Consider the following 20,961-nt stretch of genomic DNA (forward strand, 5'->3'; position numbering starts at 1 on the left):
GACCCCTCGAAAAACAAATATACAAATGAACACAAAAGTAATATAAAATAATGGCACTTAAATTATAGCTGTTCATATTTTTTTCTTGAACAATTGATGACTTTGGGACCTTTTATACAGGCTGTCTGTCTATCGTTAGTATAGAGAGAATTCCCGATCTACACGTGCTGACCCAACCAGCACCCAATGTAGAAAAACATTTTTCAATGAAGGTGCACTGCCATGCGCCCACCGAGTGCAACGCCAGCCTCACATACACAATTAATGGACTGGTCATCCGCGCACTGTCAAGTCAAGTCAGTCACAGTCAAGTGTGGCTTACGGCCAAACTACTACTCTGAGAACGCCCAAGCTCATCTGATCTTGGAAAGTGCCGCAACCCTATTGAGTATCCCTGCACAACACCATCAATGACTTGTACGAGACGCCCGTATGAATGTAAACAATGACTGATGGATATCATCACGGCAGACGTTTCTTGGAATCTCTGTGTAAAATAAGTTTTAGTCTGCCTTTCTCTACACAAGTTCTATGAGCTCTTATCCATGTGGACAAACAGTTTGGTGATATAAACCATCTGGCACATCAGGTTAATTCAATCTGTCTGATGTGAACATTTGCGGGAAGTCTAACCTCAACTTTGCCCCGAATTAAATATTATTTAGAACGCTGCTAAACACTGTCCAATCTTATCATTGCGAAAAACATTTCAATGATACCATACATCTAAAAATAAATGAAATTTGTCCATACTAGATTAATATTGGTACTTTAAAAAAAGGCTAAACTCAGTGGCTCAAGTCTTGTTTTTTGTACTGTATGTAAGATTGCATAGAGCGAAAACTCACTGGCTGCCAGATCGCTTTTGATCTGCTGGAGTCATTGATTTTCCAGTCCAGTTCCTCTCAATGTGCACCACACTGGCATTCCAGGAGGGGAAGGAGCAAACTACCCACCCACCACAACCCGATCCTACAGGGGAGATTTTGTTCTGTCTTTATAGTCTGCAATTCTTTTGGCTCGCTCATAATGAAACATGAAAGCTCCTATGGAGAAACGGGCTCGGTCAGGAGGTGACCATTCCAAAAAAGGGGGCCCTCCCTGCTCGCTTCTGGTTGATTTGTGAAAAAGATATTTTTCTTTGATTTTGTACCTATCTGAAATACATAATGCCCCCATTACTTCAAAACATAAACTTTTATTAATGTCATGCGGTCCAGGCTTCACAAAATGGTTTGGATCGGTAAATCCTGATCAAGCCTGCGATACCACCACAAGATAGACGATTTCTGCATCAGCTATGTAAATAACGCAACATCGGAGCAGTGCTGCATGCCAGCATTCTCCATGAAAAAGTTTCCACTCCCATTTCCATTCCACTCCCTTCAGGAAATCATATGAAAGTGTTATTTACGGGTATCCCAGGAACATCATAAACAAAAACAAAAAAATTATAGACAGAAAAATAATGAAAATAATGCAGAATATGGGTTTCATTACAATAAGAAAAAAAAAGGAAATGAACCAATTGTGAATACTCAGGACAAGATTAGGTGTGTTTTCAATGACTTTTTAAAGGCTGGGTAAGATGGTATGGATCCTGAAGATATATCCAGGTCATTCCAAGGTTTTGGACCTCTAAATCTACCGTAATATTAAACTGATGACTAGATGTCCAGCAGAAGGGTAGATGAAAATTGGTACATCTAGTTGGATAAAAATTAGTCAACTGAAAATGCAAAGAAAAGTGTCAGGTATCATCTTCTTCCTTATTGTTGATATACTTATGCATGAACAGGCAGGAATGGAAAATATGGAACCTATGAAAAGGTAATATTGAGTAATGTCTAAAAAGAGGTGCAGATGGTTCATGTCTGCCAGACTGACAAATTGTTCTTAATTATCTCTTCTGGATTATCAGTAATTTGTTCAGATAATCTATGGTGGTTACGGGCGGCGCAGTGACCGACTGGTTAGCACATCTGCCTCACAGTTCTGAGGCCCCGGGTTCAAATCCGGCCTCGCCTGTGTGGAGCTTGCACGTTTTCCCCTTGCCTGCGTGGATTTTCTCCGGGTACTCCGGTTTCCTCCCATATCTCAAAAACATGCATTGGAGGTTAAGTGAAAATTCTAAATTGCCCGTAGGTGTATATGTGAGTGTGAATGGTTGTTTGTCTATATGTGCCCTGCGATTGGCTGGCGACCAGTTCAGGGTGTACCTCGTCTCTCGCCCAGAGTCAGCTGGGATAGGCTCCAGCACGCCCGCGACCCTAGTGAGGATATAAAAAAAAAACTACTAACTGGCATTTTATTTTATGAGGGCTGGACTTCTACCCTTAAACTGCATACAGAATGTTGGTACTGAGTGTATGGTATACATTTGGTCTACAGATTTGAGACAACAGAAATAGCCGTTGCTGAATGGTTAGCATTCCTGATTAGCATTAGTGGGGGGGAAAAAACGCTTACTACCTTTTAGTTACACATTTTATAGCATCTTCAGTTACACATTTTATAGCATCTTAAAAATCACTTACAAATGCTCCTCTGTCATTTTGGCAATGTTTTTTACTTGTCCAACAGTGCATCCGTCGACAACAAATGTCCGTGCGGTAAACAAAGACAGAGGCCAAATGGTTCCGGGCAACGCAAATTTGGTCCTGGCTTTGCAAATATGCTTTTATTAATATTTTTTATCGCCTCAAGGTACAAATTTTTGCATCAACCAATTTTTTTGGTGAACTTGGAACTGTGGTGTGGCTGACACAACCTGGAGCTGAACACGCTCAAGACTGTAGAGATGATCGTGGACTTCAGGAGGCATCCTTCGCCACAGCTCCCCCTCACGCTGTCCAGCTGCCTTGTGTCAACCGTCGAGACCTTCAAGTTCCTGGGAATTACAGTCTCTCAGGACCTGAAGTGGGGGATCAACATCAACTCTGACCTCAAAAAGGCCCAGCAGAGGCTGTACTACCTGCGGCTTCTGAGAAAGCACGGCCTGCCACAGGAGCTGCTGAGGCAGTTCTACACAGCGGTCATCGAATCAGTCCTGTGTTCTTCCATCACAGTCTGGTTTGGTGCTGCTACAAAAAAGCACAAACTCCGACTGCAACGGACAATCAAAACTGCTGAAAGGATTGTCGGTACCCCCCTACCCACCCTTGAGGACTTGCACGCTGCCAGAACTAAGACAATCGCGTGCAATATCCTCTCGGACCCTCCACATCCCGGTCACCGGCTCTTCCGGCTCCTTCCCTCAGATAGGCGCTACCAATCAATGCAAACTAGAACTAGCAGACATTCCAACAGCTTCTTCCCTTTTACAATCAACTTCTTAAATGGCTAACTTACAATTCCATTGCAACATGCTGCCAATTTCTTTTGTCTGAGTTTGTTGTCACATTTCTGTCGGGCCAATTATATACTACTCGTGCACTCACTGTAGTAGTCTCGCCACGCTGCACTATTTGCATATCTGTTGTTGACCAATACTGCCCACTCATGTCAGAGTAGCATCTGCCCCTTTTACACACTGACTGAGGAGTATCTGCAACATTTGCACACTCAACATTGTCCCAGATTATCGCACTACTCGTCACTTTAAACTGCATACACTCGTTGAAGTCTCGGCGCCCTTTGCACAATGGTCATTGCGCCGGACTATTGTGAGATTAGTCATTCGAACTGCTCTAAGTGCTAGAGGACTCTGCATCTTTTTGCACAATTGTCCAAAAATAATAATAATTGTACCGGCATTACCAGATAACTAGCAACCCTTTATTGCTCAGTGACTGTTGTTCTCAATGTCTCAAAAGTGTTCTCTGTCAATTGACTGTCTGTTGTCGTACTAGAGCGGCTCCAACTTCCGGAGACAAATTCCTTGTGTGTTTTTTTGGACATACTTGGCAAATAAAGATGATTCTTATTCTGATGTCTGTTGTGTTCATTTCATTCTCGGTAAACATTATGTAACAATCATACGTGACTAAAATTAGCACCATGACTTTGCCACTCTGCTCACTGCTGGAAGAGTAAACAAAACACTAACTCTGTGCTTCCTCCTCAAGGCTCTCAACGGGTTTGTCCTGGTCATCACTGCCAGTGGTACCATCTTCTTCTCTTCTCACACCATCCAGGATTACTTGGGCTTCCACCAGGTCAGTGATCACATATATCATTCAATCGCATACAATTTGTCTTTGTCTTTATCATCCCACATTGAATGGATAGGTTGCGTGCAACATCTGCTGGAAGCTGCTCAGCATCCTGGGGTTCACTCCCTGCATGGTACAGAGAATCACAATCCCCCCCAGCCAAACAAAAAACAAAAATCTGACCTTATCAGGTTTGGCCTTTTGCAGGAACAGCACAGGTCCAGCAGTGGACCACACCAATCACCAATCTTGACTATCTTGGACAGTGTTTCCCAACGTACATTGAGTCAAGGCACTCATTTTACATAAACATCTTAACGCACACGAACCAATAAAAATACTGAAATAATGATGCTCTTGTCTCAATTTACACACAAATTGACTTACTCAGTGTGAAATCACTGATCAATAGCAGGATATAAGTTGATACAGTATGTCACTACCATTTAATTCTCTTTTCCCCACTTGTTCCTTTTCCCCTAGACCGACGTGATGCACCAGAGTGTGTATGAGCTAGTCCATACGGAAGACCAACAGGAACTCAGGAGAAACTTACACTGGGCGTTGAATCCACCTCCTGCAGCTCCATCCACCATCTCCCAGGACTCACCTCAAGGTTGTTAGTCTCTTCCAGGGGCGTGCAGAGACCTTTGCAGGGCAGGTGCTCAAAGCTATAAGTGTGGCACATGGAACAAGAGTTTGAAATGCCTGAGCATAGCATTGCAGGCTATTCATGAAAACAGAATAAGACACTCACCTTAAGGACACCAGGAATTGCGGTTTCTAGCAAAAGTGCGCACCATTTGCTTAGTTGTTAATCAGAATTACTACTAATTGCATTTGTGTGCGCAAATTACACACGTTTTGTTGTCATATATTAGCATTTTGTGTGCAAGTCACAACTACAGTATATTGTGGCCAAAATAAAATTCCCATGTCATGCCTGAAGCTCGGTACGTTAGTGGATTTATTCTCTAGAACTGTTTTTGCTTTCAATGAAACACAATGTAGAAATCGATTTTAAAAGGTGGTCCACCTCACATTCTCTCCCCTGAATTACTTTATAGTTATATATATTTAGTTTTTTGCAGTGTAAAGTTAGACATTTTAACTAAGCAACTTCTGCAGGACAGTAAATAAAATATCGCAACAATACATTCATACCATTCCTGATCGTGACTGAATTTACCAAACCATTATCATAAAAGGAAAATGTAATAATGAAAATTTTAAAGTTTGAGTTTTAAATCCAATGAAGTTAAATCACAACTGGCCAGATAATGAACTGTCCAATGATGAAACAAGGTGGAAAGGAAGTGAAAAGGAACGGAACCACTTTTTATATATAAATTAAGATTTCAAATCCCCAGATTTTTTTGTCAAATTGGACTATTTTCTGATTTCTTTAGTCCTCTGTCAAACCAAACAAGTTACCTTTGTGTTTTAATCAAAACAAAACATTCATGGATTTCAGCTTTTGGAAACGCGATCGACATTATTGCCAATTTTCTGACATGTTTGGAATCAAACACTCAACCAATCATTCCATATGAGTTCCGGGTCTGCCCAATTTGAAATGAATCTCTGATTCTGGTGAAACTTGTGTAACTTTTATGTCTGATCAACGTGAATCTCACTTGTAGATGAGCACCTCACATTGGCATGCGGAGAGACTGCCACAAACCCTCCCCTCTCAAAAAAAAATAGAAAATGACAACGGGGCAACTTGGGCATCAAGGGCAAAACGGCAGATGCCCGGGCACCTAAAAGCACCCACCCATCCACCCCCTGAAACTGTGGAATACATCCTCTTCCTTCCTCTGATTTTAGACACTAAATATGGGGTTAATTGTGTTTATCGAATAAGACAGCAGTGTGTGGTTTGTAGTAGAAGGCGACTCCCTTTTTTCCAATGATGACTTAACTACAACAAAGCGCCTTGTGTTGGCATCCACAAATTGGGAATTCAAAATCAGGTGGTTAAGTTACACACAGTGTAGGCAGTAAGCCATAAGACTGTCCCTCAGGTTGGGTCACATGACCTCGTAATCCTCAGTGGGTTTACAAGGTGAAGTGGTCCCCATCTGTATTTTGGTTGTAAGATGCCTATGTCTGTGTCTTTGGTTTTTAGTAATGTGTTCAAGATAAGACCCATAGCTCTGACACAAACTCTTGATCCTAAGCCACAAGTGGCATTGGTTTTGTGCACGGCGGATCTACACAAGGTGTTTTTAATGCTGGAAAATTGACAATGAATCATTAAACTAAGGTTTACTATGATTTAACCATTCTGGCAACAAAACGGTTTCCCTTTTATAGCTCCGGAATCCTATAGCGCAATTTATTGTATGAAAGCAAGTCAATAATATATTCATCATGTTTTGTGTTGAATTTTCCAGCAATATGCTCTTTTGCGATCATAGAGCTGGAGCCGGACAGCAGCTCATCCTTGGTCACCTATAACCCTGAGCAACTTCCTCCAGAAAACTCGTCATTCCTGGAGAGGAGCTTTGTGTGCCGCTTCCGATGCCTCCTGGACAATTCCTCTGGCTTCCTGGTAGGTTTTGCGGTAAACCAAACAAAAACTGCAAAATGATTAAATGAACATACTGAATAGACTTCAGTGGGGCTATGCAATTCTAGATTTTATTGATTCATTTGACTTTTTGGCTCGAAAATGAAACAATTGTCTTACCCAGCTGATGTGGAATGCTTATACTATAACAACACGGAGCTAGTGAAAGGCAATCACAGAGTAAGTCATGCTGCATATTCCCAAAGGCGCGGTACCCATTAATACACTGAAAAAGCAGGGACATGTTGATCCACTTCAATGGCTGAAGCAGCATAAAATAAACTTCCCGTGGCTGAGTAACATAGCCAAGAAATGCAAGTGGGCTGCCAGAGGGGGTTTTCAATGTCATTGGTGGCATTGAAACAGTAACAACATGGGCTTAGTATAAAAGTATAATTTTCATTTAAAAAAAACACCTTGGTTTTGTCATACGAGTGTCCAGAAAAGGCTTCTCTGACAGGTACTTCTGTTTGACCCAGTTTTGTATCCACTTTGTCCATATTTGGCTAATACCGCCCCCTTTCCTCTGATCGGTTGTCTCCGTGTAGAAGACCCACGTTTGTTAAGTTGACAGCATGGAGATCTAGTGACATAGATAAGCTCGAGAAATTCGAATGACCTGATTTCAGGCATCTGCAGAAAAACATCAGGAACTCAGGAATGCGTGGATGATTTTAATTCATATTTCACATGTTTACTGAAGCACCATAGAGACAATATTACATGAAATTTCTAGTCGAGTGGATTTAACATCTGGCTGTTAGAAGTCCCATCGACTGCAGCACAATTAAACTCTTGCCCCATCTAACCACACTGGCCACCACCACGTTCTGCTGTGACAATATGATCACAAGTCAACTTTCTCCTCTTTATAGGCTCTCAACTTCCAGGGTAGGCTCAAATTTCTACACGGACAGAACCAGCGGCAAGAAAACGGAGGAAAGGCGCCACCACAGCTTGCACTTTTTGCCATTGCAACTCCTCTGCAACCTCCATCCATCCTGGAGATCAGGACCAAGAACATGATCTTCAGAACCAAACATAAGCTGGACTTTACACCGCTGGCTTGTGATGCAAAGTAGGTTATACAAATTTGGTTCCAGTGCAGGAAATGTAACATTTAAAGATTGTACCTTGATCACTGATTTGGACCGGATATCTCTTCAGGGGGAAGATAGTCCTGGGGTACACAGAGGCTGAACTGCGGGTACGAGGATCTGGTTATCAGTTCATCCATGCAGCAGATATGTTGTACTGTGCAGAGAATCATGTCAGAAGTAAGTTTCATTTTATTGCAAAACACAAATCATGTCAGGACTGACTGATGTAAATCAGCGGTTCCCAACCTTTTTTTGCGCAACGGAACGGTTTGAGATAAAGCAATATTTTTTTTAACGACCGACACGGAAACATAAAAATTATAAAATTATGAGTGTAATGAGTGGGACCCTTGTGCTCATTTCACTCCAATGAGCTGCTCCCATCTTGGGTAATCTTTTTTCTTTCCAAAAAACAGGTGCCAGGTACTTGTTCCCCATGTGCCAAAGCAGTTTTGAAGGCTTCATTGCCCCATTTGTAAGCCTGTTGCCACTTATTAAGCAGAGCGGGCTTGGTGTACGCACATCACCTGTAGCAATAAACCCATATTGTGTACGGACTGCTGATATTATTATTTAAATGCAACTTTCTTTTTCTTGGAAGTTGTAGGATCTTCTTCAGACTCATCAGCCCTTTCTGATGAAGTTCTCCAAAGATGTTTGTTGTTTTTTTTTTTTTTTTTAACAAATTTTTGCTAGCTTGGTTGCGTACTTTTTTTTTTTTCCATTTTCTGAGCCGCTTCTCCTCTCTAGGGTCGCGGGTGTGCTGGAGCCTATCCCAGCTGTCATCGGGCAGGAGGCGGGGTACACCCTGAACTGGTTGCCAGCCAATCGCAGGGCACATACAAGCAAACAACCATTCCCACTCACATTCACACCTACGGGCAATTTAGAGTCTCCAATTCATGCATGTTTTTGGGATGTGGGAGGAAACCGGAGTGCCCGGAGAAAACCCACGCAGGCACGGGTAGAACATGCAAACGCCACAGAGGCGGGGCCGGGGATTGAACCCGGGTCCTCAGAACTGTGAGGCTGACGCTCTAACCAGTCATCCACCGTGTTGCGCATACTTTAAAAAAAAAAAAAAAGATTTTTTTTTTTTTTTTTTTTTTTTATTCAAGTCCAGTTTGATGTGTGTACAGAGACACAGGCTGATGTAACTGATTTTCCAAATAAAACTTCTTTCAGACTGTGATGATCATTAAACAAAAACAAAAAAAGTTCAGTCTCTCTGCGCAGCAGGTACTAAATGGCCCGCTGGTCTAAATCAACCAACACTTAAACTAGACAGTGGCGGCTCCTGAGATGCCCATATGAAACATATGCATTTCGAATGTAGTCCTGTCAAAAACGTTCAGGATGACCAGTCCAACGCAGTCGGAGAGTTAAAACAGCTTTTGCTAGTAATCCCCAGGGATTACGGAGCAGATTGAATAAAACAGTAGAGCTGCCAGAGAAGAAGATGGGAAGGGGAGGGGAGGTCTATAAATCCTCTGCATAAGAAAAGCATCACCCGAGCACCAACATATTATCAGGACAAATACCTCAGATGCCAGATATGTTACTCTCGCCAGTGTGGTTCAAGGGTCAAAGTACTTTAGTCCATGTGCAAAACAAACAAACAAACACAAGACGACGTATGAATCCACACTGCCCTGCAAGGGTCAGCAGCTGCAGTAACACTGATTGTATGTGTTTGTTGTAGTGATGAAGACAGGGGAGAGTGGACTGACAGTGTTCAGGCTGCTCACCAAGGAGAATCGTTGGAAATGGGTGCAGGCCAACGCTCGGCTGGTTTACAAAAATGGAAAACCCGACTACATCATCGCCACCCAGAGGCCCCTTTTGTATGTTTCTGTACTACTAAATTCAAAACAAAACAAAATTATTGTTATTCATATATGGATACAAATGGAACTTTTGTTTTGCAATTGTATAATACTCAAATTAGTATCCACATAATAATCCTTTTTTCTTTTTTGCAGGGATGAAGAAGGAGGAGAACACTTGCGTAAACGCTCCATGCATTTACCCTTTACATACGCTACAGGCGAGGCCTTACTTTACCAGTCTAACCATCCCATTGCGGGCTTCAGAGATGGTGTTTCTGAGAAGAACGGTAGTAAGTCAAAGAAGAGCCGGACTGACAGGTTGTTGAGGGATGGTTTGGATCCAGGCTCACTTCTTGGGGCCCTCATGAGTCAGGATGAGTCTGTTTATGTTTGCCAGCCTGCCCTGGAGCCCAAAATCTCCTTTCACAGCAGCTTCTTTGGAGACCAAATGGGTTTCTCTGACTCCAAATCCAGTTTGCACAGAAGCTGGGAGCCACCAAGCAATGGTGATGTGGATCAAAGCATCACAGAACAGGGCACCAGCTTTGACCCACTGCTTGCTACTTTGGACTCCCTCTCACTGGAAGGCCAAGGTGTCATGGATTCAGAGGATGGTGGCTGTTCAAACGGGGAGTTGTTTGGAGCGCTGGAGGGTTTGGGGCTGAGCGCTGAGGATCTGGAGCTTCTCCTGTTGGATGAGCGGATGATTCGAGTTGAGATAGATCCAGAGCGTGTGCCCACCTTGGATGACCTTCTCACGAATGATGAAATTCTTTCATACATCTATGACTCCATTGAAGGAAAGACTGATTCCGCACACCAGGGAGAACAGGTGCCACCTTGTGATCCCTCAGTGAGTGCAACAACAGTATTAGTATCCGAAAGCACTCTCACCTCTGACACCAATGTGAAAATACAGTTTCCTCACCATAAATCTCCCATGGTGGCAAAGGCTCCCATCGTCCAGTTGTCCCAGCAGATGCAAAAGCACCTCAGCATGTGCTCGGGCAAAGGGGCACACAACTGGGGCCACCAGAGTGAGCATTTGGCCAATACAATAGTCAACGGAGACCTAATGGAGCATGTTAAAGCTGCCCCCAATGGACAATGGTCAGCCCAAGACATTCTCATGAATGCAGGGATACAACTGGAACACATGAACTCACAACAGACTGTTTTCAATGGCAAGACTTCAGAAATAGACGGGGAGCTTCATCAACAGCATCAAAGCTACCTTCAGCAGCAGCAGCAACAGCCCTTGATTAGGAACCAGCTCTTACAGCAGCGCCATGCTAAACAGAAGGTAACCAACCTAAACGGACTGTGTGGTATCTCCAGCACAGAGCAGACGCCAGTAAAATCACCGTGGCAGGACTTTGGCTTCACAGAGAGTCTGGGTCCATGTGTCAATAACAGCCAGAAACCTCTTGCAGACACTTCATTAGATTCCTGCACGGATTACAGCATGCCCAACATTGACAATTCGGATTATTCCATGAACGGCGGTGGTTTGTTCGGGAGCAGTACGCTCCAGCACAGGGCCGAGTCTACAGTGTCATCGTTACAGGGGATTACCCACAAGCGGCAGCAGGAGCCAATCCCAGTTCCTTTGGCTCAGGTCATCTCCAGCCTGTCCCAGTGTCCCCCTCCGAATGCCTCGCTGGAACAAATCCTTACAGTCGGCAAACCTTGTCGGCAGTTGGACCATTACGGCATTGTGGCCTCGGACATGCCTCAGGAACCCAGTCATGGCAAGGTAAGGAACAATTTAGGAACAACAAATTTAGATCTGACACTAGTCAGAGAGCCACATTTAAGGTGATGGTCAGTAATTCTCAGGAAGTTTAATTTAATTTTCCAACACCAAGTTTGTTTGATTTCCCCAAAATTTTACATTTACATTTTTTTACATTTTTTACATTTTACATTTACTCCAGATGGCGGCACGGTGGCCGACTGGTTAGAGCGTCAGCCTCACAGTTCTGAGGACCGAGGTTCAGTTCCTGGCCCCGCCTGTGTGGAGTTTGCATGTTCTCCCCGTGCCTGCGTGGGTTTTCTCTGGGCACTCCGGTTTCCTCCCACATCCCAAAAACATGCACATTAATTGAAAACTCTAAATTGCCCGTAGGTGTGGATGTGAGTGTGAATGGTGATTTGTTTGTATGTGCCCTGCGATTGGCTGGCAACCAGTTCAGGGTGTACCCCGCCTCCTGCTGGGATAGGCTCCAGCACGCTCGCGACCCCAGTGAGGAGAAGCGGCTCAGAAAATGGATGGATGGATTTACTCCTGATATCTGTAAGCGTAAGCATTAGCAAAGGACTTAGAGATCAAATACTTCCACCTGGTTCCTGGTTGGCTATAATACATTTGGAGAAAATTACTTTTGCAGTGTCTAGTATACCATTATACCAACCATTCCATTTATACCTGCATCAAGAAATGTAAGTACAGTATACATGGAACCTCGATAGAACGTACTAATTGGGGGGGGGACCGGGGGGTTGGCCTTCCAATATAGCTGATTGTCCTTTACATTGAAGCACTTTTTTTTTTTTTTTTTTTTGGCCATTTAAATCCATATTACTGGTCAGTATAAATTATTGTTTTTCAGGGTTTTTTTCATGGCCTAAAATGCTCAGAACAGTACAAACTGATTATAAATTAGTCCATTCTATCGAGGTTCCACTGTATATATAACTGGAAGTATAAATAAACACAGTAAAGTTAAATATCACAATCGCACAAAAGTACGGCCAAAGTTTAGTGGCTTAAGTTTCTATCCAACCAACTGGTCATTTTACCACGCCTTTTCATCCGTTTATTGTAAAGGCCATTAACAAGATGTTCGAAATAAATGGTTGTCAGGACTCCTTTGGGGTAGAGAAAATCATCATTCTTGGCCTGCTGGAGACAAAGATTCCTATGTAATGAGTAGCAGATATTTACCACAAAGTTTGACTTCAACAGCGTACCCACCTTCAAGTGAAGCACGAACTTCCTCATTTTGCCTTTTTTTCCCCCCACTGAGTTGCTTCCAACTCTTGGTGTCTTTTGAACGACATGTGAACTCACTTTTTTGGTCTGCAGTCTGCAAGTGCCAGCCGGGCACCGGTACATGACGCATCCCTCTGATTGGTCAGCTTTCGAGTGCTGTCATTGCAGCCCTTCCTCATGCTAATTTGGTGGCTCTCTGTCCCGCACGTGGAGCACCTCACGGGAGCAACATATGCACATTCATTGTGCATACTGTATACGCAAATGCATCCCCTAGCGCGAAATGTGGCCCCTTCATGGAGGACGAGGCCCTACGCACAGTGCATGCTCTGCGTTTTGGGAGGCCCTGGTGCAGCCTCGAAAGCCTATACAGGCTCCCCGTTCAGGGCATTTATATATCAAATCTCTCAATGCGCCGGTGCGAGTCGCCAACTGTCATTTTTTTGCGGGTGCGGCTGAATTGCGCGGTGTCTGTGACCCTTACTGGATCTGAATCAGAGTGTCCAGGTGCACTAGGTTAGAGTATATTACATGCTACTAATTCCAGTGTATATGAAGAGGAACTGTTCATGTTTATATCGTGTCGGCCATGACCCGAGTGAGGATAATCAGTACGGAAAATGGATGGATGCGTCAGAACTTGGCATGTCATTATTATAAATCTCTTGTCGGCACGTCAATCGAAAGCTATGTGAATGTCAAACATGATATCATATACGCACCACGTTGCATCATTTCCTGCCTTCTGTTCTTACCTCCTGGACTGTACAGACGGAGAACGGCCACATCCTGACCACAGCTTACCCAGCCATGCCCAATGGGAATGGTGCAGTGCCCCCTGCTGTCCAGATACCCTGCCCGGAGACTTTGTCTGGCCTCCCCGATCCACCAGCCACCGACTTCTACCTCTGACCAGCTGGCCCGTGCACTGCAAATGGGCAGAGGCATTCATACATACACAACCGCGCGCACACACACAAACCACACTGATTGGACCAGCCTTATAACACACAGATAAGACAACAAACAAAACTAATAAATGCTGTCCTGTTTTTTTTATTTTGTTTTGGCCGAGGGGGTTGAGCGATCATTGTATTATTTTGCAAGTCATATTATCATGAGTCCTTTGTTTACAGTAATGCAGTTAGAGAGTTATGTGAATGAATACAGATGCGACAGATGATTCAGGGTTTTTTTATTTAAGTGAAGAAGTTGCAGATGAGCTGACAGGTTTTGAGCCAAGGTATTTGTCTGCGCTTCATGAATGTACAGACACTCAAGCGGAAAAAGGGAGGGAGGCTTTAGCACTAAATGCAACTTTTACTTTATCCATCCATCCATCCATTTTCTGAGCCACTTCTCCTCACTAGGGTCGCGGCCGTGCTGGAGCCTATTCCAGCCATCATCGGGCAGGCGGCGGGGTACACCCTGAACTGGTTGCCAGCCAATCGCAGGGCACAAACAAACAAACAAGCATTCGCACTCACGTCCACACCTACGGGCAATTTAGAGTTGTCAATTAACCTACCATGCATGTTTTTGGGATGTGGGAGGAAACCGGAGTGCCCGGAGAAAATCCACGCAGGCACGGGGAGAACATACAAACTCCACACTTGCGGGGCCGGGGATTGAACCCCAGTCCTCAGAACTGTGAGGCAGACGCTCTAACCAGTCGGCCATACATTATCCATACTTTTACAAATATCTTGGAATTTTCCTGTTGATAACATAACTGTACGCTCGCCAACCACTTCCTTAGATGCACCTGGACAGTCAAATCCATTTTGAAATCATGATGCTCAGTTTTGGTTGACACAGTCAGGTATTTGGGGGGGGGGGAAGGGGCTAAACAGTTATCAGATTTCTACTACTGGATTCAATGTGGACATGCAGTCGGATCCTGGCATGTGTTCCTTAACCCACCATGTAATAAAAATGTCAAAATAGAATGGTCACTCAATAGGGCATGGCCAAGGCTAAATTATCTAATTTGATGACTTGTGTCACCAATTTCAATATATGCTTAAATTGGGATGTCTATCCAGATTTGCGCCATAATTGAATAGGTTTTTTTCTTTGTCACACCCTACAACAAAGATTCATGGTAACTGCTAAAGTACGAGGGGCAGTCAAAATGTAATGAGCCCAATTTAAGTTGAACCTACTACTAATCAATTTCATTTTTTTCAGGAATTTTCACAGTTTGTAGTTTAAATACATCTTTTTTTTCCCAGGCTGTCCTCTTTCTGTCAGCCATTTGTGGATGGATGGCTGTCAGAAGCGGAGACCTGTGATTAAATTTCTTGCTCTGGAAGAGGAACCAGCACTAAACGTTTTCAAAAGGTTGCAAAATGTGTACTGGGAAACTGCAATAGGCTACAGCACAGTCAAAAAGTGGGTGTCCAGGATCAAGGGTGAAGAAAAAGAAGAAAATCTCCATGACAAGCAAAGGAGCTCATAAAGTTCCTTTGGCTGGACCACCGTAACCCATCACCCATACTCACCTGATTTGTCACCATCGGTGTTGAGAGAACGTGAGATTATATTGAAAAGTAAGAATGGAAACCACACTTTTTGAGCTTCATTTCTATGCGTAGATTGCTTTTCTATTGCAATAAAAAAAAGCTCGAGGAAAAATTGGGCTCATTACTTTTTGACTGGCCCTCACAGTTTTGTTAAATAAAAGTTTTTTAAATAAAACATCATCTTCTTAGGTAGGCAGTACTTTAGCATGTTTCTGTTTATAAAGGCAGACTTTTTGATAGCTTGTGCAGGTGTACCTAATGAGGTGTCCAGGGTGAATGTCATTGGGTTATTTGCTTCACATTACATCTCGACGCACCAAGAAAAAAAAACACACACACACACACACACACACACACACACAAGGGAGCAAACAAAACAGTTGTCCGTTATGCAACAAGAATGTAGTGCTTCATTTCTTTGTTTAACTCGTCAACAATGAGATTAAATGTTTGAAAGGAAGTATAGAATATGAAGAAAATGATGCTCGGACAATATCCTGCACTTTATTTCAAGCAGCCATTTAACGCAGCAGCTCTGCAGTCAGGACAAAACAAAGCCTGATTTGTTTTGTTTTTATTTAGTTTTTTTTTATTGATTTATGAAGTGACTAATGCTAACCAGACAAGTTGGCATCCATTTTCAGATGACGCCCTCAAAAGCACAAACACTTCTGTACAATTGTTCGTGTTCTCTTTATCTTTCTCCAGTTGAATTATATAGTATATAGAGAATTTTTAAAATTTTTTTAATTGTTCACCATGTTGAGGAAGGTTAACCTCTGGGTGATTTTCGGAAGTAAATGCGTTGAACTGATCTGATTAGGAGGATTTATTTAGAATATTTGTTTTGTTCACAGTCTGCGGCAATTATGGGTTTTTGATTGTTTGGAAGATAAAAGACATTCTCATACACACCTGAAAACCAGAAGAGGAAAAAGATTGCTTTGTCATGCAGTGGCATAGAGTGGGTAACCAAGTTCCACCAGACTTGTGTTGAGCTTTTTTCCCCCCTTTAGGGCCACTGAATTTCTTGCTCATGTCCAGAAAGTTTACAAACTACTGTACATTTGTTTGAAATATAGCACATCACTTTTTTCCATCAACAAGTTCTGCAAATGTCAGTCTGAGAAGGAAAAGAAAACGTAGTACGTTACACCCAATTGTTGGTTAGTACGTATTAGTACTTAGCGGAGCGAGACAGCAACTCGGCAATTTTGATTTTTTAAAAATGATGACTGCCGAACGCAATCACTTTTGAAACGCTGCTTGACCGCCAACTTCTTTACAATAGAGAAAAAAAAAAAAAAGTTTGAATGGAAATTGAAAACTGTTGCTATCATAAAACCTTTATTGACTCTACATGCAATGTTTTAAGAAATATTTAGACATTCTTAGCGGCCATGTGTAAAAAAAATAATTTAACCCATGTTAATATTGTGTCAAAACAATGTAAGACTTTATGATGATGACTGACGAATAGCAGCCTCAAATTTTTCACAGAAGTGTAAAAGTTAACAACAATAAAACGACTTAAAATCAACTAACAATAGCGGCCAGCCAGACAGCGGAGTGATGAAGGTTCAATATCAGAGTTTTTGTCTCGCTTTTGATTCCCCCACCCAAATTTATGGTCAAATTGTCAGGGGCATACATTATACAAGTATATTTTTCTCCTTTTAAAATGTCACTCCAATTCACAGACCCTCTTATTGCTACGCCACTTTGCTTTTACAAAGGATGAGCTTTGCGCAAATGCACCCCAGAATCCATCGCAGTACCATTTAGGGATTGGCGTAACAAGTGAGTAGTCGATTAATCGATTGTTACGTGTTTGGCCATTGTGTAGAAGTGACTTTTCATCTGTGGAGTCTCTGTACTACTTAGCCTCAACCAGAAAATACTATATGTTGTCGAGTCAGTCTCAACTACTTTGTATTCTTAAGAACATGACCTCAGCTCATGCTATTTGTTACGTTTAGCATTTTGATGTTTTAAATTGAAACAATTGACATTAACATAATATTAAAATAAAATGGGGGGAAAACAAATTTAATATGAATATAATAATTTACAAATACAGTAAATGGTAGAGGAAATGTAGTCAGATGTTGATTCTTCGTACCAATAAATGACTACCAGGAGGCATAAAAACTGAAGATAGATATATACAAGACACTGGACGCACAGAAATAAAGAGATTGTATCAATCTTGTCACCTGACTTGTCATCTGAGTTACAAAAGAGCCTACTCCTCGAAAATGCACACTTTTTAAACAGATGCTAGTAAGTAACGCCTATTGATCACTAACATTAATTTTGGGAGCAGTTAGCAAGCAAAACCAAATGTGAGGATTCAGGGGAGATCCCTACAGGAAGGACACAGTTGTGAATGTTTCTTATTCATAGTTGGGGGGGAAAAAAACAAACACATTTTTACAAAATAGCTGACGAGCGGCAGTGGCAGCGGAGGAGAGATGCTGAAAAGAGATTTTAATTGTGGAGATAATGTAATTCCTAGTGGTATTAATATTATTGTTCTCTATGTTTTATGTTAAAATGTGATACACACGTGGTTACGTCATTCGGATTGACTCATTTCCTTCCCGCTTATTTTTGTCTTTTTCTTTTTTCTACAGCAGAACTGTTTTTTGCTATATTTAATATGATTGGTGTGACTTATTAAAGATATGAAGACAAATATGTGTTCTGTACATATAAACAAAATAATAATACAGGCATGTACATAGTTTGGCGTCACTACTTTCATACACTGTTTTCGCAACACTTGCTCCTTTGTCCGATTAATGTTTTTTGTTTTTTTTTTTTGCTATGTTGTTCATTATTTTCTAAAGAAGTGTAAATAGAGCAGCTCACACGAATGAGAACAAAACACTATGAGAGCCTGGAAATGGTGCCATACTGCTGAGTCTTCTAACGTCGGCGATATAATGTGAAGTCAAACTTGCTAACGACAGGACAAGGTTGTTTGGCTTTGTCTTCTGTTCTTCCTTCTTATATATATATATAAAAAAAAAAAAAAAGATCTCAGTGATCATATTGTTGGACGAATAAATGAATAAACACCGACATGTTTGCAAGGCTGTTGACTGACATCCTCCCACAACAAGGGGACGCCCTACCATCTTGTCAGTAACAATTTCATGTGCGAGCCCGAACACGTAAAGGTGCTTTGTGTAGCATTTTGACATCAATAAATCATTGCCACATTAAGCTTGGGGAGTGCGTGTTTCTGTACATTTAGCATTTTATCACAGGATTGTATACCAAGATCTATTTTGTTTTTTCTTACGGCAGAATGTTGTAATGTTGTAATAAGTGGTAGGAATGTGAAGACAATGTAAGCTGAAGGAGGTTACTGACTGTAAGGTTGTGGTTGGAGAGAGTGTGGCCAGACAGCAACGGATGGTGGTGTGTAAGATGACTGGTGGTGGAGAGGACAATTAAGAAAGCAAAGGGAGAGCAGAGAACAGTGTGGTGGAAGCTGAGAAAGGAAGTGTTGTGCAACTTTTCGAGAAGAGGTGAGACAGGCTCTCAGGGGACAGGAGGAGCTTCCAGAAGACTGGACCACGACAGCCAAGGTGATTAGAGAGACAGGCAGGAGAGTACTTAGTGTATCTTCTGGTAGGGAAGGGGAGAAGTACAGGAAATCATACAAGGAAAGGGGTTAGCTAAGAAGAAGTGGGACACTAAGAGGACTGAGGAGAGGAGAAAGGAATACATTGAGATGTGACACAGGGCAAAGGTAGAGGTGGCAAAGGCCAAACAAGAGGCATATGATGACATGTATGGCAGGTTGAACACTAAAGAAGGAGAAAAAGATCTACACAGGTTGGCCAGACAGAGAGATAGAGATGGGAAGGATCTGCAGCAGGTGAGTGTGATTAAGGATAGAGATGGAAATAGGTTGACTGGTGCCAGTAGTGTGGTAGATAGATGGAAAGAATATTTTGAGGAGTTGATGAATGAGTAAAATGCGAGAGAAGGAAGAGTAGAAGAGGCAAATGTGGTGGACCTGGAAGTAGCAATGAGGGGAAGTTCGAAAGGCACTGAAGAGGATGAAACATGGAAAGGCAGTTGGTCCTGATGACATTCCTGTGGAGGTATGGAAGCATCTAGGAGAGGTGACTGTGGAGTTTTTGACCAGCTTGTTCAATACAATTCTAGCGGGGGAGAAGATGCCTTAGGAATGGAGGAAAAGTGTGCTGGGTGATGTGCTGAGCTGTGGGAACTATAGAGGAATAAAGTTGATGAGCCACACAATGAAGTTATGTGAAAGAGTAGTGGAGGCTAGACTCAGGACATAAGTGAGTATTTGCGAGCAACAGTATGGTTTAATGCCTAAAAAGAGTAAAACGGATGCATTATTTGCCTTGAATGTGTTGATGGAGAAGTACAGAGAAGGTCAGAAGGTGCTACATTGTGTCTTTGTAGATCGAGAGAAAGCCTATGACAGAGTACCCAGAGAGGAACTTTGGTACTGCATGCGGAGGTCTGGCATGACAGACAAGTATGTTAGAATAATACAGGACATGTACAAGGGCAGCAGAACAGCAGTGAGGTGTGCTGTAGGTGTGACAGACGAATTTAAGGTGGACGTGGGACTGCATCAGGGATCAGCCCTGAGCCCCTTCCTGTTTGCAGTGGTGAAGGATAGGCTGACAGAGGAGGTTGGACTGGAATCCCCGTGGACCATGATGTTTGCAGATGACATTGTGATCTGCAGTGAAAGCAGGGAGCAGCTGGAGGAACAGTTAAAAAGATGGAGGCATGTACTGGAAAGAAGTGGAATGAAGATTAGCTGAAGTAAAACAGAATATATGTGCATGAATGAGAGGGGTGGTGGGGGAAGAGTGAGGCTACAGGGAGAAGAGATAGCAAGGGTGGAGGACTTTAAATACTTGGGGTCAACCGTCCAGAGCAATGGTGAGTGTGGTCAGGAAGTGAAGAAACGGGTCCAAGCAGGTTGGAACAGGTGGAGGAAGGTGCAAGTTGTGTTATGTGACAGAAGAGTCTCTGCTTGGATGAAGGGCAAAGTTTATAAAATAGTGGCGAGGCCAGCCATGATGTATGGATTAGAGACAGTGGCACTGAAGAGACAAAAGGAAGCAGAGCTGGAGTTGGCGGAAATGAAAATGTTGAGGTTCTCTCAAAGAACGACCAGGTTGGATAAAATTAGAAATGAGCTCATCAGAATTAGATGCTTTGGAGACAAAGTTAGAGAGAGCAGATTTTGATGGTTTGGACACGTCCAGCGGAGAAATAGTGAGTAAATTGGTAGAGGTGTGATGAGGATGGAGCTGCCAGGCAAGAGAGCTAGAGGAAGACCAAAGAGAAGGTTGATGGATGTCGTGAGGGAAGACATGAGGGCCGTTGGTGTTCAAGAGTAGGATGCAAGAGATAGGCTTACATGGAAAAGGATGACGCGCCGTGGCGACCCCTAACGGGACAACCCGAAAGAAAAAGAAGATCTTTGTTACCTGCATCCTGACCAACAATTAAAAGAGATATATATTTCAGGGTGTACCCCGCCTCTCGCCCGAAGATAGCTGGGATAGGCTCCAGCACGCCCGTGACCCTCGTGAGGATAAGCCGTACGGAAAATGAATGAATAGTACTCCACAATTAAGTACTATGTATTTACTTCTGTTATCACAATCAGCACATTTAACAATACAACTATTAACAAAGGAAGTGAATAGAGGGTACAGTGCATGTAAAAGGTCAACACACCACTGTTAAAATGGCAGGTTTTTCTAAGGAGA

The 20,961-nt window shown here is 42.7% G+C and overlaps 1 protein-coding gene across 6 annotated transcripts in view; it reads left to right on the plus strand.

Annotated features, from left to right (window-relative positions):
* LOC133410265 (aryl hydrocarbon receptor-like) overlaps positions 1-18,409 on the plus strand; it is a 46,400-nt gene extending 27,991 nt beyond the window's left edge. For 4 of the 6 annotated variants that reach the window (XM_061691153.1, XM_061691152.1, XM_061691156.1 and 1 more), the window contains 8 exons: positions 4,068-4,157; positions 4,638-4,770; positions 6,554-6,711; positions 7,605-7,807; positions 7,897-8,006; positions 9,532-9,673; positions 9,812-11,414; positions 13,425-18,409. In XM_061691153.1, the coding sequence (XP_061547137.1) occupies positions 4,068-4,157; positions 4,638-4,770; positions 6,554-6,711; positions 7,605-7,807; positions 7,897-8,006; positions 9,532-9,673; positions 9,812-11,414; positions 13,425-13,565 (2,580 nt within the window). In that variant the 3' untranslated portion in view covers positions 13,566-18,409. The remainder of the gene's footprint in view (positions 1-4,067; positions 4,158-4,637; positions 4,771-6,553; positions 6,712-7,604; positions 7,808-7,896; positions 8,007-9,531; positions 9,674-9,811; positions 11,415-13,424) is intronic. The other 2 variants (XM_061691155.1, XM_061691154.1) reach the window with 1 other exon arrangement.
* Positions 18,410-20,961: the final 2,552 nt, after the last annotated feature.

This window comes from Phycodurus eques, chromosome 12, assembly GCF_024500275.1.
Source record: "Phycodurus eques isolate BA_2022a chromosome 12, UOR_Pequ_1.1, whole genome shotgun sequence".
Lineage (NCBI taxonomy): Eukaryota > Metazoa > Chordata > Actinopteri > Syngnathiformes > Syngnathidae > Phycodurus > Phycodurus eques.